This window comes from Eumetopias jubatus, unplaced genomic scaffold, assembly GCF_037043125.1.
Source record: "Eumetopias jubatus isolate StellerSeaLion01/CBP00866 unplaced genomic scaffold, mEumJub1_p1.0 scaffold_3, whole genome shotgun sequence".
NCBI classification, from domain to species: Eukaryota; Metazoa; Chordata; class Mammalia; order Carnivora; family Otariidae; genus Eumetopias; species Eumetopias jubatus.
In genome coordinates, this window is record NW_028274809.1 from 142,844,130 (window position 1) to 142,871,453 (window position 27,324).

The following is a 27,324-nucleotide window of genomic DNA, read 5'->3' on the forward strand; positions in this document are numbered from 1 at the left end:
AAGTACTTTCAACTTTATAAACATGCATATATACATAAACATAAGCACTATCTGAATACTTTATCAAAGGTAATCTTTCAAGCATCCCATTGCTCTAAGCTGGTGTATTTTACCTCCTTTGGACTAGAATTGTTTAATCTAAAACACTTTTGTCATATCTCTTATTTACTCATTTTCATTTTGAGTGTAAGGAGTTGGTGGTCTGGTAACTTCCAAAGGGTAGCAATAATTTGTTTTTAAATATCATTATGAATTAATAGGTTTCTAGACCCTTGTGTCTAAAGCCCTTTTGAAGGAAACTTAAAAGTTGCATTCAGTCAGTGATGAAGAAAGCAGGTATGGGAGTATTAAAAACCGATTTTGATTGTCATGTTTTTATGATAACCAAAATATTTTATAATAAATTAAACAAAAATAAACTGAATTGGTTGTAGTAGCCATCAATGCGGTTGAAGGTTTTGTGTTTACAGTCAGTAAATTCATTTTGTTTGGAACAGGGGCATAATGGAACTCTGTGTTAAGGGAAACGTGCCAGACAGGGTGAGGTCTGAGCCTAGAAGCAGCTGGATTTATCAAGTAGGTGCCAAATTTTCAGGCACTGGAATAGAATTATACTTTTTTTGATAATGGGCTATATAGTATTCTCTGTTGGAGTCTAGCAAATAGCTGTGGTCAAGGAGACTCCAGGGAGTATGGAGATGAGACTGAAGGAGTAATCACTTACCGTGGCATGCACCTGTTATGTGTCTCTTGCATTGTACCGAGACTGTAATAAAGCTAAGGTTTATAGAACAAAAGTTATCTGCTAGGCATTCTGTACATGGAGTTTGCATCCCATCTTCACAGCAACTTTAGATGTTGGTGTAATATATTGTACCTATTTTACAGAAAGGGGAGACTGACACTAAGTGACTTGTCCAAGGTCACAGTACTGAAGATTCAAACCCAGATGGTCTGACTCCAGAGCTTGTGCTCTTTTAACTGTTTTGCTTGCTTTATTATTTAACCTTAAATCTGCAGCTTATTTTGGTGATGAAAGATTAGGAACCTTATTGTTGAGACCCTCCTGTGGAATGTCTCCTGGAAGAAGAAGAATATCCTGACACAGTTGGAAGACACGTTGAGAGCCAACTTTGGGAGTTTTTACTCTTTGGTGGATGTATAACTAGATGACCTCTCAAAGTAGAGCAAATAAGTTAACTGTTTATGCCTATGTCGGACAAACAGTTCTTACTTATATTTTTTCTTGTTATTTTATAAAGACTGACACTTTGAAAATGAAATAGGTTTGAGAATTACTAATGAAGCAGAGTGGTCCTGAATATCATATGTATAGCTAATGGTTATAATACATATAGTTAACTGAAGACTTTCTAATTTGTTAGGGTAAAGCAAAAAAAAAAAAACCTTTTATCTCTTCAATCTGAGTACCCATGTCTTTTTCATACTAGAGCAACTTTGAGGAATAAAATGTTCCCTTTGGGACATGTTTTAGACACATTGACTTTGAGGGGCACTGATGTGGACTTCTCTAATAGTTTAGTGAGTGTATTTGGAGATCTGGGGCTGAACTCAAGATGGAAATCCCCCCCCCAATTTGATATATATATATATATATATATATATATATATGCATTTACTTAGAAATCTGTGTTTCAAACTATGAAAGCACAAAGGGCTTGGGTAGATTTAGAGGCAAGGCTGTGTGCTGTTGCCCTGGGCAGAGTCCTGATTTAGGAGGCGAGGGATCTCAGTGCAGTTGTGTTACACCTTCAGATTGTGAGACTTTGGGCACAGGGACTCAGACTTATTCATGAAAAACTGAAGCATTGATCTAGATGTTTAATTTTGATGCAATGGGACTTTGTTCTTTAACTGTCTCTATTATGTCTGGGTGATACCTCTAGATCCAGAATCAGAAAATTTCTTCCTAAGACCCATCTTGGTGCCATAGGCTATGTAACTCCTGAGAGAAGAAGGAGTGGGAGAGAGAGAAGACAAGAGGATCAGAGGCCTGATGAGGCCAATAAAATAATTCCAAAGCTTTTCTTACACATTTTCAGTTTATGAACTTCTGTATTGAAATGAACAAAAGCTATCCACCAGAGTGAAGGTGTCTCTTTCTGTCCTAAGAAGTGGCTTAGTGATCATGGACAGTCATCTCAGTTTTGGTTTATTACTCTTGGTGTTAGTGTGTATTGGAAGGTACGGGTATGTTGATTGCTTGTACTTTTTTTTTTTTGATGTATTTCCTTTAAATCTTTTTTTTATTTTATTATGTTATGTTAATCACCATACATTACATCATTAGTTTTTGATGTAGTGTTCCATGATTCATTGTTTGCGTATAACACCCAGTGCTCCGTGCAGTACGTGCCCTCTTTAATATCCATCACCAGGCTAACCCACCCCCCACCCCCTCCCCTCTAGAACCCTCAGTTTGTTTCTCAGAGTCCATCGTCTCTCATGGTTCATCTCCCCCTCCGATTTCCCCCCCTTCATTTTTCCCTTCCTACTTGTTTTTGAGATGTTTGAAAAACATTTATTAACACATAACTGTGGAAATGCTAAGAAAAGGTACATGATTGCTGTGGAAAAGAAAGTGAAACTTTACATAGATGTGTTCACATTGGTCACTGGTAGAGTGTCACTTTGTATTTACAAACAAATGCTTTTGGAATGGGCCTTTTGGAATCTACACCTTTTACAGAAAAACTTTTGTTACCAGGAAACATCCCTTGATTCTGATTATACTTTATTTTTAAAGATTTTATTTGGGAGAGAGAGAGCATGAGCAGGGGGAGGGGCAGAGAGAGAGGAAGAAGCAGACTCCCCACTGAGCAGGGAGCCAGACAGGGGCTCAATTCCAGGACCCTGAGAGCCCCCCTGGCGCCCCAGTATAATCCTTTTAACTATTACTGTGGGCACACAGGTTTGGTTAGGTACAGAAGGAATTTTAGACAATGGGTACTTACCCAGAGAGGTTTTGCTCTAACTATCTTGCTCCCTGGCATATTGCTTTCAAAATAATAGGCACTCAAACATTTATTCAGTTGAATTAGGGAGACATAATTTTCAAATGTGAAACAATTTACAATTAGTGCTAACTTAGTTGACAGTAAGTGCTGTATTTCTGAAGGGAGTGATCGCAGTAGGTGGAGGTGTAGAGATTTGGGAGGTTTATGAAAGAAATGGGACTTGAGTTTTGAGTGGGAAAGATGTGAATGGATGCTGAGGTGGGAGAGGTATGGGGAATAAGTAGAATTTAAGAAGGGAAGCAAGAATGAATACAGTTTCTGTGAAGGACCATAAGAAAGGGGCACCTAGATGGCTCAGTTAAGTGTCTGCCTTTGGCTCAGGTCATGATCCCAGGGTCTTGGGATGGAGCCCCACATCGGCTCCCTGCTCAGTGGGGGGTCTCCTTCTCCCCCTCTCTCTGCCCCTCCTCCCTGCTTGTGTTCTCTCTCTCTTAGATAAATAAAATCTTAAAAAAAAAAAAAGACCATAAGGCAAGCTCAGTGCAGAATGAGATTGGGTAATAATTTAAGGGAAAAGATTATAAGTAACATTTGTCCAAAGCCAAATGTGTGTCTTATGTTTATATGTCTGTCCGTGATCAATTTAGGTCAATGCATTGTTTTCCCCTCCCATTACGGTGCATTGCTAAAAAACTACCGGAATGCGCTAAAAAATAAAAATGCTTTTCTAGTATTGGAGTTGAACTCATTATTGAAAGAGGTGGGGTAGAATAGGTGTGGGAGACTGCTGGGTTAGAATTCAATTTAGTGGGTAGAAGTATCACCTGAATTGGATTCTTAACCCTTATTTTATTTTGATTCCCAATTAGGAAAATGACAGTTATCCCTAATGAGCCCTAGAGTCCAGAGTATATAGGGAATCAGCTTTACTGAAATTAGGAAATTCAGTATTTGATTCGGCTGGCACATGCTAGCTGAATTTAAGTTTTCGGGGAAACTGACTGACCAGCTCAGCTTCATTCCCTAACTTGACTCTTCAAAATTGTAAATGCTGTTTCCAAGAACTAGATGTAATGTGATTACTTTTATAATCTTTGTCTTTTCAAACCACATTTATAGCTGTAACCCTATGATGCAGTATTTCATATAATTGTGATAAATTAAAAAATTTTTTCTTCTACTTTTGTTAGTAGTGGTAACTTTTTTTTTTTTAAATAGGCAAACATCTTTGGCAGGCACTTTTTAAGCATTTCTCCCTGTGAAATTGTTTTCACTCTTAAGTTGCGTTTCTGTTTTTCTACTATTGTAAAGTGCAGTTCTTTGCATGTTTTAATTTGCCATGACGTGGTCAAGTGCCGTTTCCTTCCTGTTGCTTGCAAGCCTGTGCTAGAGATAAGGATACATTTCAGTGCATTAAAAAAGAAGCCACTGAAGACAGGCTTAAGCATGGTAAAACATTCTACTTATCAGAAACCTTTATAAAGAACAGAGAATGGACTTTAATTTCTGTTTATTTTTAAAAGCTCTTAAAATAGTACTTACTAAACTTTAAATGTATTAGATTTAAATTTTTATATATATTAGGCATACCAGGGATACTGTATGAATGTTTCTCCTAAGGCAAAAATATACAGATGAAATTACTCATGGAGTAGCAATTCCTGTGTGGTTTGCTGGGTTACTGGCAAGAAGGAAACTGTTTATATGTCCTTTATTGCAATTAAAAAGCTAGTTATTGCTGGGTGGATTTTTTTTTTTTTAAAGTATTCGGTACTTTAACTGTAGTTTAACTGGGGCGGGGAAAGAAGGGAGAATGGCTTCACTTTCAGAAATGAGAAGTGACGATTATTGAAATTTAAGATGTTTAGAGACTGGAACTTAATGGAACAGTTCTAGGACATAATACTGGGTAGAAGTGAAGATCTGATTGTTTACTTTGTTTATTGTCTATATGCCTTTTAAAAAAATAAACTTGTTATGCAAAATAAAAAAGAAATGAGAAGTGATTTTATCTTAGCAGGAATGAAATCTTCAAAGAAAATATATATCCATCAGTCATGTTGCTTTTCTTTAAAAACATTAATAAAAAATACGTGGGAGATACTGCCCTCGGTATTTATTGTTATATTCTAAATTGGCATGGTTGCTTTTTCATAACTAACTTAAACCTCTGTTTTTCAGGCCAAGAAGTTCTAGAGAAGAAAAATTTCAGAAAAATTGCCTCTGTTGGAGTAGAATATCAGTGAACCAAGAAAATTTGAAGCACCATCCCTAAAGAAAACCTGGGTTACAGTAACTTCACAGACTTAGCTGAGGGTTTTTTACCCAAATTGGTCACTGGATTCTGCTGCCTCATACTTGAACCTGCTTGGAATTTTTCTCATGTGGATCTAAGGGGAATGCTTTATTATGGCAGCTGTGGTCCAACAGAACGACCTAGTATTTGAATTTGCTAGTAACGTCATGGAGGATGAACAACAGGTATGAAACCCAAAGAAAATTGGATTTTTATATGTTTATTATTATGATTCTTCCATTTGCAACAGAAAATTACTTACTTTAAAAGACAGTAGGAGAAACTTTATTGTAAAAATATAGATATTAAAAATTTGGTGGTAATTGTGATCCTATGTTTTAAGTACTAGTTTGTTAAAAGAATTTAATCCTTAGCTTTGATGTGGAGTAAGGAAGTAATAATTTCAGAGTTAAGCTTGTTTTTTTTTTGGAAAATGAGACTTAACAGTAAATAAAATACCTTAGGTAATTATTTCAAAGTACTTAAGTACTTTGAAAAGTTCTAGAGGACATACCAACAAGACATGTAAATTTTTTTTTTGTGATACAGGACTGGTGTTTCTACAGTTTAAATGCATGTGGTTAACTAGTATTTATAATCCTGGGCCAGTTTTTCAAGTGGATGGAAAGCTGTTAGCAGTCCCATAATCATGCATCGCTTCAGTCCAAAGCACATGATTCTGAGGAAGTCACTTAACTTCTCCAGGTCTAGATTGTATCATCTGTTGAATGGGGGGATTGAACTGAAGAATTTCTAAATTGGCTTTCACAGAGTTTTCGTTCAGTGATGCTCCAGTTGCTGTTTCTAGAATGGGAAGAAGATCCAAGAGACATTGAGAAAAGGATCTAAGTTAATTCTAGTCTCCCTGCCCCTCTGCCCCACCTCACTTCAGGGGGGAGACGCTAGGGGTTCTTGGGACTTTACAGTTTACTTCATTTTAAATAGGTTATGTGGGAATGTGAGACATAATGTGGGAGAAATACTGTGTTAGACTCAGTGTACTGGCAAAATTATTTTGAGGGCCTTTAGGTTTAAAATGTGCCTAATAAGTTGATTTAGATACTGAAATAAGCCTAATCCCAAATATCTTACATCAAAAGGCCAATTAAAATGTATCATACTTTTATTCTAGAAGCATAGTTACGACAGATAATAAGATTGATTCTTACTTTGGGCAGGGCATTATAATTTCTTTGCTGTTTGTATTGTCTGTTGAGGTGACAGGATTAAAAATTTCTAAGAAAACCTACAAAAGATGAGAATTTGCATTGAGGTGCCTTAAAATCAAGATGAGCTTTGGCTGGGAAGGAAAAATGTTTGGGGGAGAGGATTGCTTGGTCCCAATTAAAAATATTAATGGGTACATGGATTTAATCTAGAGACAATAGAAAAGATATTTTAGGAAAGAAAGTATTTTGAATTTGTTTTAAAACAGGGTATTTCTCTGTATGTTAAGGTTTGCAAACCATATGTTTACTGTGCAGCTTGATGAAAAAGTCTTGGCTTGATGTGGTGAAGTCCGTTCTCTGTGTAGCCACGGAGGACAGAGCTCTAGGCCACTCACTGGTATGCCCTAGTGCAGTGGCTTTGACACTCTTCTGACCATGATAAATACATTTTACATTATGGTGCAGTATTCGTACATGTGTCTACATAGCCTTAAAACTAGTTTTGCACTTTCCCTTAATATGTGTGATGTGCTTAATTTATCTTGGAGAGGTTATTAATGTCTTTGGATAGGGAGATGATGCTCTTAGCTTAACATCAGAATGCACATACGTGTTTTTTTTCCTGTTATTTTCATCAAAATGAGTGTATATATTTGTATATATACTAGTTTTGTGCAGGACTTTACAAATACTAAACATGAGGCAAATAATATTATCCCCATTTTACGATGAGGAAAATGAGACAGAGAGAGGTCAAATGATTTGCTTGAAATCCTACAGCTAGTCAATAGTGGAGTTGCCATTTGAACCCAAGCAGTTTGACTCTCACTAATGATACTCTTGCATTGAAGTATGCCAGTATTACTGTATTATATGTCAATGTCAATTGACAAATTGTCAAAATTTGTCAGGTCAATGTCAAAAATTGGCAGGTTTAGAGTTTTCCAGTCTATCACCATGAGCATAGCAAACTTAACTGATTCATATAGGGGTGGATCCAGTAGTGTTAGTCTTATTATTATTAGCCTCTTAATCTAATCTGTGGTTCTACTTCCTTGTTTGTTTGCTTGTTAGATTTGTGGGTTTTTTTTTTTTAAGATTTATTTATTTATTTTTGAGAGAGAGAGAATGAGCAGGGGGAGGGGCAGAGGGAGAAGCAGACTCCCCACTGAGCAGGGAGCCTAATGTGATGTGGGACTCAATCCCAGGACCCTGGGATCATGGCCTGAGCCGAAGGCAGACGCTTAACCAACTGAGCCACCCAGGCGCCCCGTTAGATTTGTTTTTGATTCAAAAGTAATAACATGCCAATTACAAAAGAAGGCACCTAATATAAAAATACATAAAATAGTTCTTTACCCTTCCTTCCTAATTTATTTCTCTCCAAAAGACAGTATTATTAACTATTTGATGTTAATTTTTTAGACAAAGGCCTCAACAAAAGAACAATATATGTATATACAAACCTACCAAAATAGGTTGTTTTTGAGATACAAATGAAAGTATGCTAAACCTTTTTTGTGACTTGTTTATTTTCACTTATTGTATTGTAAATATGTGTGTATGTATGCTGGCTCTACATCATTTAATTTTTCCACATGATGGATGGATCATTATTTTACCAAGCTTTGATCATGGACAAGACAGATATACCAGTATTTTGCTATTATAAACAATACTGCAATGAACATCCTCATTTGGGAGGCGGTAGACCTATAGTAGTTAAGAGCTTAGTTACTGGAGTCAGAACACCTGGGGTTGAATTCTCTCTCCACTGCTTATTACCTCTGTTAACTTTGGACAGATTATGTAACCACTCTCTGCCTTGGTTTCCTTATCTGCAAAATGGGAATGATAATACCAGACCCTATATTGTAGGGTTATTGTGAGAATTAAATGAGTTGATGTATATAAAGCTCTTAGAACCATGCCTGAGCACTCTCATTTTGGTGTGTGTGTGTGTGTGTGTGTGTGTGTGTGTGTGTGTGTAGCTTTGCACATTTGTATGATTATTTCTATAAGATTTCTAAAAGTAGATTTACTGAGTTTACTAAAAGCATAAATATACTACCAAATCATTCTTCAAAAAGTCTGTATCTGTTTCTACTACCACTAACAGTACATTTCCCAAACTGTCACTAACAGAAAGCCTTTTTTTTTTTCTTTTGGTCAGTCTTTTGGGTAAAAGTTACATTTTACTATTTTAATTTGCATTTCCTTGATTACTAGTAATGAGATTGTTGGGTTGTTATTTAAGTTTATTTATTGTTCATTTGAATTTCCTTTGAATTACTTATTAATCTTCTTTTGCCCAGTAGTTCTTTATATATTATGGATAACACATTGTCTTCTAACTCATTCATTGTATAGTTAATGGTTAGCTTTCTTTGTGACACACAGTGCAGATATGTTGTCCCTATCTGGTATCATCTTTTAACAATATGATATCTTATACCCTATAGCATTTTAATTATATATGTCATAAAATCTACCAGTATTTCCTTTTTTTGGTTTTTTTTTTCTGATTTGGAAACCTTTCCTCACCCTAATATTATTAAATATTCTTTTTATATTTTCTTCTAGTTTATGTGTTTAACTCCTCAGTACATACGGGATATATTTTTATAAAATGTGAGGTATAGGGATCTGACAACTGCCTTCTCCCACTAATGGGGATGTTGGCTCTTCATGATTTGTTGTGTATTTTATGATTTCCACACTAAGACTGCCATTTCTGTTATGTACTAAATTACCACATGTACTTTAGTTTTGAACTTGCTAGTGTATTTTATTCCATTTAACTGGTTTTTATTATGCCAATAGCACATTCGCTTTCATTAGTATTACTTTATAGATTTGACATCTGATAAGATATCCCCTCTCCCCTGCATAAAAAAAAAATTGGTATAGCGTTTTGAATGAATTTTAGAATTAGTGTCTTCTTTTTTTTTTTTTAAAGATTTTATTTATTTATTTGACAGAGACACAGTGAGAGAAGGAACACAAGCAGGGGAAGTGGGAGAGGGAGAAGCAGGCTTCCCACCAAGCAGGGAGCCCGATGCAGGGCTCGATCCCAGGACCCCGGGATCATGACCTGAGCCGAAGGCAGACGCTCAACGACTGAGCCACCCAGGCGCCCCGGGATTTTAACTTTTCAAATTTAAAAAGTATTTGTGTCTTTTAAAATAATTCTGTTGGGGGCATCTGGGTGACTTAGTCGGTTGAGCAACCAGCTCTTAATTTTGACTCAGGTCATGATCTCAGGGTCTTGGGATCTAGCCCCATGTCAGGCTCCACGCTTAGTGGGGAGTCGGCTTGAGGATTCTCTCTCCCTCTCCCTCGGCTTGAGGATTCTCTCTCTCCCTCTCCCTCTGCCCCTCTCTTCACTTGTGTGTGCACTCGTATTCTCTCTCTCTCAATAAATAAAATCTTATAAAAAATAATTCTGTTTTATGATCCTGTATTGGTTTGGTTGGTTCTTTACAAAATCACTGTTTGCAGGCACCAGATTAGAATACATTTCCTGTTTTGAGTTATGGTCTGTGGTTATAAATGTCATCTAAAGACACTGACACCATTAATGTCTGGTTGCCACCACCTTGATCATTTTCCCTTGTATCGATTTGTACTCTTTTCAGAATTGCTAGGAAAAACTCCTTTGGGCAAGGATGGGTGTTGGGGGATGGTAGTGTTGGAAAGGAAACACCAACGTTATTGGTGCTGACCAGCCACTTTTAAAAGTCTGCCCTTGATGTCTGTTCAAAACTGGGAATTTTTTTTTTAAAGATTTTTATTTATATGAGAGAGAGAGAGAGAGCATGAGAGGGGGGGAGGGTCAGAGGGAGAAGCAGACTCCCCGCTGAGCAGGGAGACTGATGTGGGACTTGATCCCGGGACTCCAGGATCATGACCTGAGCTGAAGGCAGTCGTTTAACCAACTGAGCCACCCAGGCGGCCCTAAAACTGGGAACATTTGTAGCTGAGAACGAAGCTCTTCTGTGGGAGAGCAGCGCCGTCAGTATTGAATTGCAGTGTGTACTTTTATTTGAAGGTGCTTCGTTTGACTGGTGAATGAATGAGAATAAGAACTCCGAAGGCTGTGGATACAAGTTTCTAAAGAGAAGGAAACTTGACTATGTGCTCATACAGTCCAGAAGTTAATTTAATGAAAAAGAGCTGGTAGTATAATGCATTTTGTAATTTTGACATATCATTACATTATGTGTTTTTTCAGTTGTTGGTTCTAAAAGTAGAAACTAGCAAGTCATAGTTATTTATGCTTAACAGACTTAGCTCACTAGGGAGAAGCTTGGTGACAAGCATGGGAAAGTGGAACAAATATTTTTTTAGAATCCTATCACAGTATAAGACGGTGGTCTTATGACATTCCTTAGGGTATAAACTGGTTTGCTCTTACTGTTGATTCCTAGAAGCTAAAGGATAAACAGTGTCTTGCTGTCTTTTTAACAAGATACCTGGTAATTCTCAGGCAGTGTTTGAGAATCCCTGCATTCTAACTTTGAGAAAGCTTCACTGTGGAAGTTACATTACAACTGCATTTTGCAGGAAGGCTCAGTTTATCTGACAGATGGAAGGAGCAGAAGTGTTCTGGAACAGTAAGTAGAATGTACCAAAACTTTTGATGGATTTCTCTTGACAATATAGTCAATCTAACCACCTTAACTTACGGTTAGAAGCTTTCCATAGTGTGACTGTTTCTTGTACTACATTAATTTTGCCAGCTTACTGTATAATTTCCCCAAGTGCCTTCCTGCTTGGTCTCCCATGTTTATACCCATTGCCTACTTAAGTTCTAATCTCTTTCAAGATCTTAGGACAAGACCTAGTAATTCCAGGAATTTATCCTAAAATCATTGCTTCAGGAATTAAAGTTTATCCTGTTATTACTACATCACTTATTGTCACTGTCACACATTTGCCAGGTTAAATTTTCATATATACGTTGATGATTTTTCCCAGATAAATGCTAACTACTTGAAGAAAGGGATTACTTTTCCCCCCTCCACTTAATATCTTCCAAAGCATTTAACATCATTCATAGTACCTTTAGTTTGGTTGAGTCTTCTTAAAGATGTTCTTCCTCCTCTTCATCCTGTTGGTAAAATGATGTGGGGTATGTCTGTGCTCGGTTATGGCCCTTATCACATCGGAAGGCTATCGAATGAGAGGTAATGTTCTGCCCCAAACTCTCTCGACTACAGTATATATTTTTCTGGGACCTATTTGTCCACATTCTTACTTAGTTACATGGGCAGTGTGGCCATATCACCACAATTCCAAGACCAGAAAGAAATTTTCATGGAGTCTTTTTTTCTGTTATGTATTTAGAACTGTTGTATTGTACCACAGGTAACTTTCAAAAATAATCATTGGGGGCACCTGGGTGGCTCAGTCGGTTAAGCGGCTGCCTTTGGCTCAGGTCATGATCCTGGGGTCTTGGGATTGAGGCCCCGCATTGGGCTCTCTGCTCAGCAGGGAGCCTGCTTTTCCCTCTCCTGCTCCCCCTGCTTATGCTCTCTGTCTGTCCGTCTCTCTGTCAAATAAATAAAATCTTTAAAAAAAAATCATTGAAATTATAAATAAGTAAATATCCATATAGAGTTTTTCTGTTTCTTGGGAGACTCCTTCAGGTTGCAGAGGGAGTTTTGACATGTTTGTATCTTGAGAATGAGGTTGTATTTTGTAGATTGAGAATATGTACATAAGAATATAGATCACACCAACGGGCCATTTTATTTAGCAATTCTGTTAGGTCAGGGATTAAGTGTACCTTAAAATTAGAATAGAAGAAATGAGTTGAAGTGTTTTGTGTGTAACTTGTTCAGCACTAGTATTCTGGAGGACAGGAAGTTGGAATAATGATACTAACCTGTACATGGACATAGGGAATTCTGTTATTTACATATAATTCCTGGTAATACGGACAATCTGCCTGTTCCTGTTGCCTTCTTTTTTAATCTTGGCAGATCAAACTTATCAGATCCATTGGAAGTTTGGCCTTCTGGGAAACTAACATACAGAGGTTGCTTGTTTCTTTTGTATACATTTGGAACCTTCATCAAAGGGGTTATGCCATAGAGCCCATAGTACAAGCCTGCTTATATTTGGGATAAGTCTGACTGTTTTTATTGTGGGGTTTTTTTTGTTTTTGTTTTTTGAGAGAGAGAATGAGAGACCTGGGGGCTAAGGCAGGGGCAGAGGAAGAGAGAGAGAGAGCATCTTAAGCAAGCTGCATGCCCATTGTGGGGCCCGGTACGGGGCTCAGTCTCACAACCCTGAGACCATGACCTGAGCTGAAATCAAGAGTTGGATGCTTAATTGAGCTATCCAGGTGCCCTGGCAAAAGTCTGACTTTGAATAGGTCTAAGGCCTCTTCAGGTTATATGAAGGGCTATCTTGCCTATGACCTAGTCTGTGGCCTGGCTTATCTCCCTGCCAACTATTGGCAGTGAGGAAGCCGATGGTTATTATGAGGGAGGAGTAGGCATGGGGAGGAGGAACTTACTATTATTCTCTTTTACAGTCTTTCTTTAAGTGTCCCCCACCATCACACCAGGCCCCATGACAGTGTCTTTAAAATGAATATAGATGAGTGGCCTGAGCTGGAGTCCTGGCCTCTTGTCTTTCTCCCCAAGCAGCATGAACTTTACCACCCACTCCACTTTCACCTCCAACTGTTGGTCCCTGAGCTCTGTGTAATTGCCCAACCACCGGGTCCCACTGGTCAGCAGTGCAGCCCCAGCACCTATGAAGACACCTGGAGGCTCAGGCTCCTGGATCTCTGTGTCCCATTCCACCAGCTAATGGGGTAGCTGGGGGTCCAGAGGCCTGGCCACTAGGATGGCTGGGGGTCTGGCAGGCATAGGGGGATCCAGGGTGAGAAGGAGACCATGCAAGACCTGAATGACCACCTGGCCTCCTACCTGGAGAGGTTGAGGAACCTAAAGGCTGATAATCAGAGACTGGAGATCAAAAGCCGGGAATACATGGAGAAGAAGGAATCCCAGATCAGAGACTGGGGGTATTACTTCAAGACCATGGAGTTGCTGAGGGCTCAGGTCTTTGCGAAGTCTGTGGACAATGCCCACATTGTTCTGCAGATTGACAATGCCCATCTTGCTGCTGATAACCTCAGAGTCAAGTATAAGATGAAGCTGGCTATGTGCCCATCTGTGGAGAGCACTCTCCATGGGCTCCACAAAGTCATTGATGACACCATTGTCACTCGGCTGGAGCTGGAGACAGAGATCGAGGTTCTCAGGAGCCTCTCTTCATGAAGAAGAACCATGAGGAGGAAGTAAAGGGTCTACAAAACCAAATTGCCAGCTCTGGGTTGACTGTGGAGTTGGATGCCTCCAAATCTCAGGACCTCGGCAAGATCGTGGCAGACATCCCGGCCCCGTATGGTAAGCTGGCTCAGAAGAACTGAGAGGAGCTGAACAAGTATTGGTCCAAGCAGATTGAGAAAAGCACCACAATGGTCACCTTACAGACCGCTGAGATAGGAGCAGCTGAGATGATCCTTACGGAGCTGAGATGTATGGCCCAGTCCATGGAGATGAACCTGGGCTCGGTGAGAAACCTGAAGGCCAGCTTGGAGAACAGCTTGGGGAAGGTGGAGGCCCATTACATGATGCAGATGGAGTAAGAGCTGTCCCAGACCTGGGCAAAGAGGCAGCACCAGACCCAGGAGCACAAAGCCTTGCTTAATATCGACCCAAGTTGGAGGCTGAGATCTCCACCTGTCACCTGCTGGAAGATAGGGAGGACTTCAGTCTTGGTGATACCTTGGACAGCAGCAACTCTTTGCAGACTGTTCAGAAGACCACAACCCACAGGATTATGGACAACAAAGTAATATCTGAGACTAATGACAGCAAAGTTCTGAGGTGTTGAGGCAGAAAAGCAGGGTGCCCTTTGAGGAGCAGAAGGCCAATTAAAAGTTAAGAGGTAAAAAAAGAAAAAATGAATATGGATGAGATCGTTGCAGAGGATAGGACATAGACTAGAGGACTTCCAGAAACGTTCAGTGATAAATTTTAGTAACTAGTGTTTATTGAGCATTTTGTTCTGTGCACTGTGCTCTGCACTTTACAAGGATTACCCTATTAATTCTTAAAACAACCTTACAAGGTAGGTACTTTAATTCCTACTTTACAGAAGAGTCAGGTGAGGCTTAGAGAAGGAATGCAACTGGCTTGTAAGTGATAAAACTGGGAACTGTCACCCAGCTTGTGCCTACAATGACTATTTGAATAATGCCAGCTATCAATGCATGCAAGTGGTTAAGAGTGGTTTTAAACGTGGAAGAATTATTCTTTGCATTTATGATTTTAGCAAAAAGAAAATGTTATACATTCTAGTTAATTTGTTAATGTAATTACATATTGACAGTCTTTGTGCCCTGATATACCTGTGTATACCTTTAAAAAAAAAAACAGCTTTGTTGAGATATAATTTACATACCATATAATTCAACTATTTAGACTGCCATTCAGTGATTTTTAGTATGTAAACAGAGTTGTGCATCTATCACCATAATCAGTATTGTAACATTTTTGTTATCCCAAAAAGAAACCTCTTTTTTTTTTTAAAGATTTTATTTATTTATTTGAGAGAGAGAGAATGAGAGAGAGAGAGAGCACAAGAGGGAAGAGGGTCAGAAGGAGAAGCAGACTTCCCTGCTGAGCAGGGAGCCCGATGTGGGACTCGATCCCGGGACTCCAGGATCATGACCTGAGCCGAAGGCAGTTGCTTAACCGACTGAGCCACCCAGGCGCCCCCAAAAAGAAACTTATCCATTAGCAGTCATGACATATTCTTCCCAATTCCCGCACCTTGGCAACCACTAATCTACTTTTTGTCTCTGTGGATTTGCCTGTTCTGGGACATTTTGTATACATTGAGTCATGCAGTATGTGGTCTCTTCTGAGAGGCTGACTTACTTAAATGTAATGTTTTCTAGGTTCATCCATGCTGTAGCATGTATTGGTACTTCATTCTTCTTGTCGTTGAATAATAGTCCACTGTCTGGGTATACTACATTATATTCATGCATTCTGTATATTTTTCAAAAGAATACTATTTTTTTAGTGAAGTTTGTGTTGGTCAGTTTTTTGTCAGGGATGGAATTGGCCATCTGTATTCTCCCAGAAAGTACTCAGTCACCTCGAGCAACCTTGCTGGGTGAATAAGAAAATTAGTATATCTTTGATGTAGCTCAGTTTAGCGACATGATCTTGAAAAATTTTGCCTCCTTTCTGTTTTACTTAATACATAACACATAAAGGAAGATTAAGTCATTATATGAACAGATAGTGTTACTGGGTTACTGGCCTTTTTTTTTCTCCCAAGCCAGAGTCACCTTCAACACTCTTTCAAGAATATTGGTGAAAAGCTAATGTCCTTTGGTTTACTAAAGTAAAAAGAAAACTGATGATTACTGGTTTGTTAGAGTGTGAATTTAACAAAGTGATGTCCTCAAATAATGTTCATAAATCTGATATGCCTAACAGTAAATAAGTTAGAATATTGGTAGAGTTTTTTCCTTTTTTTTGACACAGTAACCAAAATTCTCAATATTAGGGCAGTTCTTTTTTTTTTTTTTGGAAAGAATTACAATGTAATGACTGGTAATACATTTGTGAGCTTATCTGTTTCATCTGTTTCCACCTATTGAGACATTGAGAGGAAGAGCACTGAGCTTGTGAGGCGGGATCAGGGAAGTGGGCCTCGAATTGTAGGGTAGGGACTGGAATGAGGGAAGGAGCATTTTCCTCTCCTAAAAAGTGATATTTTAGGTGACAATTTAAAGATTTGTTATAATTTATATTTTGTATGACTGGGCACTTCTGTCACCCCACTTTATTTCCTGGTATGGGGAAAACAAAAGCAAGAGGACTTAGGAAAAACTTCCATTTACCTTCAGGAAAGTAACCACATGGAAGCTCAAGGACCTGGTAGCTCTGACCTCCTTCCCTGCCCCAACATGGAAGCATGTTCAGAAATAATTGGGTATTGAAGATTTACCTGGGAAATGCTTGTTAAAAAGTGATTGATTTGTGCGCATTCAGATCAACTGCCTACAACCTCAGCATAATATTGAATCCTGGAAATTGATATTTCTAATCAATTAAGAGTCTAGGACATGTGGCATTAAAGAGATCAGCTCGGGAATCAGGAGCCACCACTTATTAGATATGTGACTTCAGACAAGTTCTAAAATTTCGCTGAGCTTTGATTTCCTTCACCAAAAGTGAAAGAATTACTTTCCAAAGTTACGAGCATTCAGTGTTTATGTATTTGACAAGAGCTTAGTACAAAGGAAGTGGTCAGTAAATGTGGCAGTTGCTGCTATTAATGATCTGAAATTAAACAAAGAAAAGGTGTTAAAGTTTGTTGTGTACCACTGCATACTCTATATTACTCAATTGTTTGGGATAAATTAGGTAATGAAGTCAGTTTTTATAATTTGAATACCAGTTAGACAAATTCATTCGGCTTTTTTTTTTTTAATGTTTTCATATTTTTTCTTTGCTGGCTTGGTTCTAGAATAAGCCAGTAAAGTTGTCATTCAGGATTTTGAAAATCCAGCAGATTAATTCTGTGGGGAAGCACTCTCCTTTAACATTACTACATGTTAAGTGTGTTTAGACATAGTTTGACCTGGAGTAGTTCAGTTTTTTTGGAGTGACTCTAATTTCTGTCATTGCCCGTGATTGGCTAGTGTAACTTTTCCATTCTGGAAAAGGCTTTGTTGCAGATATACTGTCTATATTCAGGAATATCTGCCTCATTTTATTCTATGATTCTTACATATTTATATAAGATTCTTGTCAAAGCCCATCTTTTAGAAGTAGGAATTGCCTCTTTAATTATGATTTCACTTAAATTTTTTGAGTTATATAGAATCTGCATGTTTAAGACATCAATCTGGTAGTGACTGCTGTGATGTTATCTAGTTGATTTGTAACTGAACATTTAAACCTGGTTAAAATTTACTGTACCTCCCCATCTCTACCTTTTTTTTTTTTGAACCTCATAACTGATTCTGTTCACACTTGGCCACACACACACACACACACACACACACACACACACACCCTCTTAACCCACCAATGTATTAAACTTTTAAAGTGAGCACTCTAATAAGAAAACCAAGGTTGTTTTTAGTGACTGTTGTACTTTTTGAGATGCATGGCCGAGTTGTAATTTATCCTGACTAAAAAAAGAAAAATCTGGGCAAAGACTAAAGGCGGCCAACAGTCATGAAAGACCTAAACTGGGATTAGATTTAGCCAAATCAACTCCATAGGGATTTACAGTGGAATTTTAAACATTATCTGGGGGGGAATTCTGGAGAACAGACCATTTTACTTAGACCTTTCTATGTTTCATGGTGCTGTGCAAGAGAAAAGCTAGGCTTCTCTCTCTGCTGTGGCCAACAGAAATAAACTTCATATATATTCATATATGTATATATTCATTCATATATATATACATATACATATATATATATATAAATCTCCAAGCTGTATAACTGAGATGAAACTTTTATTACCATAATTTATCTATAGGATCCTATACTCTTGTAGCCTATCCTAGTGATTAATCTTGTGGAGTTGGGAGTCAGATTGCCTGGGTTCACGTTTCAGCTCTGCCTCTTCCTAGCTGGTTGACCAATGTCAATAAAAGAGCACAGTGCTGTGGGGATTGACTGGGATAAGCCATATGAAGTACTCAACCTAGTAGCTGCTTCACTCCCACCACCACGTTAGGAATACCACGTTATTTTAATTTTATTGATCATTTTATTGAACTCTCAGAGACTGGAGGACAACATTTTACACAGCACTGTGGTGAGTTTCTTAATCTGATTAAGACAGTACTTTGCAAACTGTGCTAATTTCCAGAGATTTGAATCCTTTTTCTCTTACACTAAAGCCATTGGCTATAACATAATATTTATCTACATCATGATTATAAAAAATACACAATCCATAAAAAACCTAGGATATTGAAGAAGGAGAGCCATTGGGAAGTGAGGGGACTGATAGAAGCATATATTTTCAATTTTGTGCCCAGATGCTTCTTTGCAAGTTAACCTCCATGCCAAGAATACATTGCCTGCTCTAGTCATGAGTGAAGTGTAAAAATATTTCCTAACATTTCGTAGAGCCATTTATAGTTGACAGTGTCTTTTCCACATATACTTTGATTCCCACAAATCATTCTGTGATGGAAATACTCTTCTGTCCATTTCCTATTGTAGAATATTATCTCATTTATTCCTAGATAGCTAGAATAACTATTTTAGAATCTCGTAATAGATTCCTAAGGCAGAGTTGCAAAGGCACCCAGGGTGCTGTTCAAAATAACCTACCCTATTCACTAAAGATGTTTGGATCCCAATTCTGATGTAATAACATTGTTTTAGAGGATCAGTGGATAATTTGTCTTATTAGCTGTTCATTTCTATACTCATTAATTTTGACAGTACTTGGTTGATTTGTTTATATTTCTGTTAAGAGGTAATTGCAGAACTCTATGGAGATTTGATACATCACTTGAGCTAGCGCATTGTAGTAGTTTTAACTTTTTAGAATGGTAGTAATGAATATTTGGTGTTGTTTAAAATGAAAATGCATGAGTAACAAAACTGAGGAGATTGCCAGGAATAATCCCCACATGCATAAAACTGGTAGGCCCAAAGAGTTTCATGGGTGTTATTTTAAACTTGAATGAATCATTTAAACAGTTTCAGTTCAGAGAGAAGTTTCCTAATTCATCCTTACAAAGTCAGCATATCACTGATACCAAAACCTGGCAGAATGTGTGCACACACATGAACAGTAGGTTAATCCCAAAACGGATATTTTGTTTAAATATAAGAGCTAATATTTATTGCCTCTTACCTATGACAGGTCCTATGAGCAATATACATTTTTTCTTTTTCTTAAAAGATTTTATTTATTTATTTGAGAGAGCGAGAATGAGAGAGAGAGAGCACATGAGGGGGGGAGGATCAGAGGGAGAAGCAGACTCCCCGCTGAGCAGGGAGCCTGATGCGGGACTCGATCCCGGTTCTCCAGGATCATGACCTGAGCCGTTGGTTTTAAAAAAAATAATTCATAGGGGCGCCTGGGTGGCTCAGTAATTAAGCATCTGCCTTTGGCTCAGGTCATGATCCCAGGGTCCTGGAATCAAGCCCTGCATCGGGCTCCTTGCTTGGCGGGAAGCCTGCTTCTCAAACCTCTCCCACTTCCCCTGCTTGTGTTCCCTCTCTCGCTGTGTCTCTCTCTATCAAATAAATGAATGAAATCTTTAGAAAAAAAAGAAAAAAATAATTCATAGAAGTTTATCCAAAGGCTACTCCTCAAAGATGAAAATTACCTCTAGTTGTGAGCTTCCTTCTTTTTCTCTGGCTTGATAATTACACTTTCCTTTATATACAGTGGTGTCTATAGAAAGCCATCTGAGATTTTTGCCATGAGACTCTGAGCCTCCGCTAAAACATTTTACCTATAGTTTATAAAAGAAAGACAAGTGATTCTCCAGACTAGAAAGTCAAGATCAATAAACCTCTGATTCTCTAGATTTTCTTTCAAAAATACACATATTTTTCCTTCCAACTTTTAAAGAGTCTGTTTTAAATGATCTACTTTTCAGCTGGTTTTAGTTTCACACCTGGATACAGTTGACTTAAAAATGTTTTACTCCTTGCTGTTTCTTTCTAATTATTTTATTTTTAGTCATTCTGACTAGGACAGAATATTTTTCTCTAGAGGATGTGTCGACACAAAATGAACAGACCTTGTAGATTGCTAGAGGAAAGGAGGAGAGTATTATTCGAGCCCAAGTTAAGATAGCTGCCCAGGATACACAGTCTTCACAAAGAGTGTTCTCGCATATTTTCTTTCGATCCTCTCCATAACCCTGCACTGTGTGGCAACTATTGTTATCCTCATTTTATGAATAAGGAGAGCCTTGGTAAGGAGACATCTCGGGGAGGCTAAATGAGGAAATGAATGTTGCCCAGAAACACTACTGTAGAATGCAACAGCACCTGCACTTAAGTTGAGTCTTTGACTTGAAAAAGCCCAAGCTCTTATTATGCTGGGAGAGACACAAGAGAGGAAAAGAACCTCGGAGGAAAAGAGAATCTGGAAGAATATTAAGTCCATCATCGTTTATAGCAATTACACCTAAGTCGGATTCTCACTTTCTCCCAGATACATTTACATTTTTAAAATCTTTAAAAACTAGATTTGGGTACTACACTTTTGGCCAGGAAACCTGTGTTTCAGAAGTTAGACGTGTTGAGCAGTATGTACTACAGCTACATAGACTTTTCTGCTTGTTTGCTAAAACTCTTTTCATTTTCTTTTAAAATAAAGACCGATAAGCTCGTGTAAAGAGAGCTTGTGTTAGTCAACAGAAGTAGCCTCATTTGCAGGTAATGAAGCTTTTAATGACAGATTTTTTAAAGTATGCAGAGAATTTGGTTGTGAGGAAGGCTTCACAAAATCTTTGTCCTGAGCCTCAGAGATCTATTGCACAATCCTCTTTTTTTATGTAATCAATTCCAGAAATCATTCAAAATGTATTTTGAAAATTGGTAACAGTAGTAGTTATGAGGTAGGGGAACTCTATGGAAAGGGGACAATAATGTTTTATACTCTTGGAATACAAATGTGTTCAGGTATTAATCTATTCCTCCAAACAATTTTTTTAAATGGACCATGGGAGCTTGTTAAAGGATTTTTAATTTTAATTCATTTTGTTCACCAGTCACCCTAATTTCATGTGTGTACATCCACCTAGATGTGCCATGCCTAAAGGTTTCCTTTAATTTTATTATGGTTTATATGAGGGAATAAAATGCCATCATAATACTTGACCTGGTTCCAATACCTGTGCCTCAGAACAGTGCTCTGAGCTGAGAGAACTAGAGACCTTTTAAAGTTCCGTTTCCCCCGTCAGATGGACCTCTGCTTTTTAGACTTTATTGAAGCGTTGCATACATACAAAAATATTTATCACAAATCATAAGTGTACAGTTTGATAAGTTGTCACAAAGTTGAACACGTATGTTTCAGCTTCTTTTTGTTCAAGTGCAAATGGTTGTTGCTGAGACTAAATGGTTGAACTGCGTTCACCACTTTTGTGGAAGGACTTCCTAATTAAAAACAAAACAAAAACCAAAAAAAATCATGCCTGTCAATGTAAGATTATGTTTTCCCCCCAGCTTTATTGAGATGTAATTTATATATAACATTAAGTGTACAAGGTGATGATTTGATACATGTGTGTAAGTAGTAAGCCAAATTTTAAGAGTGTTTATTTCTATTTAAGTCAACTGTTGAGGCACTTTATCATCAAATTGTTTTATTGAAGGATTACTCTATGCCATGCAGTAGAACAAGTGATGGCACTTTATCATCAAATTGTTTTATTGAAGGATTACTCTATGCCATGCAGTAGAACAAGTGATGTATTTACATGTCATGTCATTGAATTCTTACAAAAACTCATTTAGATAGACATGAACACAAAAGCCTCGAGAGGCTGAAAACTTTGCTGGAGTTCAAATACCCAGGGCATGGTGCGGTCTAGCTGTAAACAAGGGTTATTCTAACTCTAGAGCTTGAGCACTTACTATTACATCCTTTTTTTACCAGGTGTATTTTTAGTGCATTTGCTGCATGGCAAATAATGTCTCTGATGGTATCCTGATAGACTGAGGTGTTGGGTTTTTGGTTTTCTGTTTTTGTTTTTTAAAGGTGAAGGAAATACTTTCAAAGCAGTGCCTTTGTAGGATGAGGCTTTGGGGCAGCATTCTGATCAGAAGAGAAGGCACAGGAATTGTTCTCAAAAATGCGTCAAGACATAGCAAGTGAAAATGTTTAGTGTGTATGTTTCTTGGAGTCGCCTTCGGGTGGGGAAGCTCCTGAAGATTATGGGAAGAGGGACGCCCCACCCCACTCTTGGTGTTGCCTTGTCTTGTGGCAAAGTGATAGTGTAAATACTTGAAAATGTGCTCATTTTGCACCTATCTTAAGAAAACGAGTATCTGCATGGGGAAGTTTTTAAAGTTTAAAACTTTAAAAGTTTTAAAGTTTTAAACTTTTAAACAGTTTTTAAAGACTGTTTTTAACTTGTCTTTCTCTTAAGAAAACATTTGATAGATCTTTCATTTTCAGCTATTTCATAGAGGATCTTGGCAGGATGTTTCACAGCAACCATGTTAACAGATTGAGCTCTGCTGTCAGGGAACCTTGGCAAACAAGTTATTTGCAAGTTCTTTTGTGTTGTTTTTTTGTTTTTTTGTTTTTGTTTTATAACCAAAGACTTGTTAAATAAACTTACTTACTTCATATAGTTGGAATAATGTTCCATACTTTCTTAAATATCCTCTTAGGGCCTTGGATTGTGATATACTGAGGAAAAAAGCAAGCCTAGTGAGGGTAGCAACATACATTGCTGTTTACAGATTGGTCACTTTTCCTTCTCTTTTTAACTTGATGGTATTGCCACATATATCATCAACCACAACAAAGGGCAACAGTATAGTGGACGGTGTTGAAATTTGGGGAACTCTTTCGTGCCAGAACTTGGTTTGATTTTTATTATAGCTGCTAAAAAAAAATTGTTAGTTTTGCTTTCAACACGTGTTAAATTTACCTGAAATTAATAGAAAGGAAAACTGGTATGTATTTTTCTCTCTGGAGTTAAGACCCTCTGTAAAGTTACACAGTAGTTGAAAGCTTATCACTACGGTTTAATTTGCTTATAGAAACTGAGGCTTTGAAAACTGTTCTTTGACAGATTATAATCCCAAGAAGTCTTCCATCTCTCTTCCCGCCCATCATTTTATGATTTATTTTGGTTCTGTTACAAAAACAAATGGGAAAATAGTCTGCAAGTGCCAAAAGATGTCATAATAAAGTAACTTGTTTTTTGGATTACTAGTATTTCAGACATTCGTGTAAATCAAGTTAACTCTGTTTAGGGAATGTAGTTTTGAATTTCGTAATTATTTAGAGTAGTGGTTCTAAACCCTGCATGCACGTCAGAACCATCCAAGGAACTTTAATAACATGGTCATGGTCACATCCCCAGATGTTCTGACTTGTTTTCTCCCATGTAGGGTCAAGTATTGATATTTTTAGGTGTTTCCCAGTGTGTAGTCAGCATTGATAACCATTGGCAGAGTTAACTGGGGTTCCCTGATTCAGCTAAAAGATACTGAAGAGAAGATGATTATTTAAACAAAGAGAGGTTTTAGAGATATTTGGAGTTTTTTTTTTAAGTAGCCAACCAAATGAAACATAGTATTTTTGTTAGGACATCAACAAAGTGTTGACATCTTCATTTCTTAAAAGGAGGTAACAGATCTTATTGCTAACTATGAGGATATGGCCATTTTATGAGTAGCTGTGGCCTTCCTGAAGTTCATCTTTTAAATAAATCTTGGGAAGGTTCTGGTTGAAATGATGTGGGAAAAACTGAAGTGGGCAAGATTTGGTGGTCTTCAGCAAAGAAACTTAAAGAATAATGTCTAGCTTCAATTTAGAAATAGTAGCAAGAATATATAATCTTAATTGCTACAAGCTAGCAAAGTTGTTTTGGGTAGAGGGAGCCAACCATCAAATGATAGACTTAAAGCTAAATTAAATTGGATCCTGCTATGGGTTGAATTGCTCTTTGTACCCCACCTCCCCAAATTCATATGTTGAAATGCTAAGGCCTGATATCTCTGAATGTGACCTTATTTGGAAACAGGGTTGCTACAGATGTAATAAGTTAAGATGAGGTTATACTAGAGTAGAGTAGGCCCCTAATCCAGTATGATCAGAGTCCTTATGAGAAGAGAAAATTTGGACACAGACACATACAGGGGAGAACACCATGTGAACATGACAACAGTCATCTATAAGCCAAGGAGAGGCCTGGAACAGATCCCTCTCTTAAAGCCCTCAGAAGGAACTACCCTGCCAACAACTCGATTTCAGATTTCCAGCCTCCAGAACTGTGAGACAACAAATTTCTGTTGTTTTTAGCTGCCCAGTCTTGTGGTACTTGGTTACAGCAGCCGTAGCGAACTAGTAAGTCCCAGTATTTTATTCATTTTTAAAATGTAAATCTAGGAAAATTTAACATTTGAAATTTTGCCATGCCTTCATTTAAGAGGTTGGGAACCATTTCTCAATCAGGAATTTTAGAATGTGTGATTATAAAAGTTTTAGGTTACTGGTAACTCAGACTTGAGCCAGTTAGTTGCTAGTCAATCAGTATAAAAGGCAGGAATTTATCACGAGCCCAGACCAGGAGCTTGGGTTTCTGGAGTGTGTATTTTTCTTCCATTTATGTTAATAGAGGGGGGAGATTCTTTCCATACCTGAGAGGGGTTTCCTAGATGTATTTTGTATATACAGATTCAGGCCTGTTACCTGACATGTAGAGTTGGTCTGTTTGTTGTATATGATTTAAAAGCACCCTGGAGAAATTAGAGATGAACAACTTTGAATATACATCGCCATTTCAGTGGAATAGAAAAGAATAGCCCATGCTTTTCATGAGAGGAGCGAGTACCTTAGAGAAAGACAGCATGGCTAAGTCGGGAGTGATCCGGGGAAGTCCCTGTCTATGGCCCGCAACAAAGTTCATAATAAACTCAGATTGGAGAAGCCCTGCGAATGATGATATAGAAAGTCATACCTTAAACACAGCACAGCCCCTTGCCTTTTTTGTTTTTTTAAACAGAGCCAAGTAAATATGCCAGTAAAACAAAACGGCACCATGTTTAAGGCTACCATAATGGTGTACAGGCAAAGAACCATAGACCTTAGAGTCCGTTTCAGCTAAGGTTCTACCACTTACTAGCCATGTGACTTGTGGTAAATTATTTCCCTTCCCCTTGAGCTTGTGTTTTCACATGTAGAAAACAGATAATCCAGTGTATCTCCCTCATAGGATTTTGAGATGATTAAATAAGGTAGTAATTCATATAAATAAAGCAATGAGCAGAATACCTGGTGCATGTTAGGTGCTAATAAATGTTAGTTAATAGCACTAGCAGAGGCAACAGGTAGGTGGCCCCTGTGCATGCTAGCCCCCCCCATTTAGTCTGTAAGAATGAATCTCTTCTATTGTAACGTTATATACTTAGTTTTAGCATCCATGCCTTAATACATCTTAACAAAACAAAACCTGGAAGTGCCCTTAGGATCAGCTAGTTCTCTTCTTTCATTTAAAGTGAGGAAAATGGCACCTGGGTGGCTCAGTCAGTTAAGCATCTGCCTTCAGCTCAGGTCATGATCCCAGGGTCCTTTGATTGAACCCCGCATCGGGCTCCCTCCTCAGCGGAGAGTCTGCTTCTCCTCCCTCTGCCACTCCCTCCTGCTTGTGCGTGCTCTCTCTCTCTCAAATAAATAAATAAAAATCTAAATAGATAAAGTGAGGAAAATGACAGTAGGATTGGAGAATGCCTGAGGTCTTATGGTTCACAGTCTTTCTTTTTTACATGTTGCTACTTTGAAAATCTCAGAACCATGTGTCTCTTTTCATTCCATTTTTTTTTACCATTTTTTTCTCCTTTTCATTCTTAAGTTTTTTTTACTTCAAAGGAAATTAATTGTCCCTCTCTGTTACAGTTAACATTTTTCTTAAACGGTTTAAAAGTTATTAAAATCTTTGAAGTGAAATTAAAAGTTATTATTTAAATTGAGGGGTGCCTGGGTGGCTCAGTCGTTAAGCATCTGCCTTCGGCTCAGGTCATGATCCAGGGTCCTGGGATCGAGCCCCGCATCGGGCTTTCTGCTCCACGGGAAGCCTGCTTCTCCTTCTCCCATTCCCCCTGCTTGTGTTTCTTCTCTCGCTGTGTCTCTCTCTGTCAAATACATAAAATCTTTAAAAAATAAAGTAAATTGAAATAAGCTTTATTATACATAGACTGTCTCTATTAGGGAACAAAGAAACTGGTAGCAGGGTTTGTCTCTAGGGAGGGGCACTGATGGAGAAGTAGCATTGATTAGTGTTATAACAGTGTGTTCCTGAGACCTAGAAATTCTGGAGAATAGAGTAATCATTTCTTCCATTTCACTTACTGGTGAGTAGAATAGAACAAGGAAGAAAATGGTAACAAATATCTGTAGTTATTTGAAACTCGAGAACTATGTTGATTTAGATAAAATTTTGGAGATATCCCTTGTAATACCCATACCCTTAACACTCACTACCCCACATTTCAGGAGCCAAGTAGGTTTGGTTTCATTTGGGTGAGGACTGCTCCTGGGAGTTGCTTTGACATGCCTCTGTCTCTGACTTCATGGGTGACCTTGGGTAAATTTCTTATCTAATTCTCCCTCTGCCAAGGGATAGAGGTGATAAGCTCTATTCTTACCTGGAACATAGAGTTGTTGCAGCATAAAATGAAATCATGTGAAAATTAACTCAGTTCTGGGTCCGGCCTCATTAGAAGACTAGGAGAGCTTAACCTTGAGCTCTTAAGAGAGAAGTAGTGTTTCAGTAAGCACATGTTCATGCTAGGTTGGATTGCATGTGCAGCATTCGCCTCTTAAAAAAGAGAAAAGGGGGGCTGCCTGGGTGGCTCAGATGGTTAAGTGTCTGCCTTCCGTTCAGGTCATGATCCCAGAGTCCTGGGATCCAGCCCCGCATCGGGCTCCCTGCTCAGTGCGGAGCCTGCTTCTCCCTCTCCCTGCTGCTCCCCCTGCTTGTGTGCTCTCTCTCTGACAAATAAATAAATTAAATCTTAAAAAAATAAAGTGAAAAAGAGAAAAGGAAAGCCCAATGACTATGCTTTGCCTTGGCCATTGTATAGACTTCCTCTCGTGTGTGT

At 38.1% G+C, this 27,324-nt stretch overlaps 1 protein-coding gene and 1 pseudogene across 6 annotated transcripts in view; both read left to right on the forward strand.

The window, feature by feature from the left end:
* Nucleotides 1-27,324, forward strand: part of ELF1 (E74 like ETS transcription factor 1) — a 106,019-nt gene that overhangs the window by 53,019 nt on the left and 25,676 nt on the right. For 4 of the 6 annotated variants that reach the window (XM_028103571.2, XM_028103556.2, XM_028103547.2 and 1 more), the window contains one exon: nucleotides 5,160-5,459. In XM_028103571.2, the coding sequence (XP_027959372.2) occupies nucleotides 5,388-5,459 (72 nt within the window). In that variant the 5' untranslated portion in view covers nucleotides 5,160-5,387. Of the gene's footprint in view, nucleotides 1-4,330; nucleotides 4,428-5,159; nucleotides 5,460-10,913; nucleotides 11,060-27,324 lie in introns of those variants that run through there. The other 2 variants (XM_028103564.2, XM_028103588.2) reach the window with 2 other exon arrangements.
* LOC114209513 (keratin, type I cytoskeletal 18 pseudogene) lies at nucleotides 12,095-14,831 on the forward strand (annotated as a pseudogene).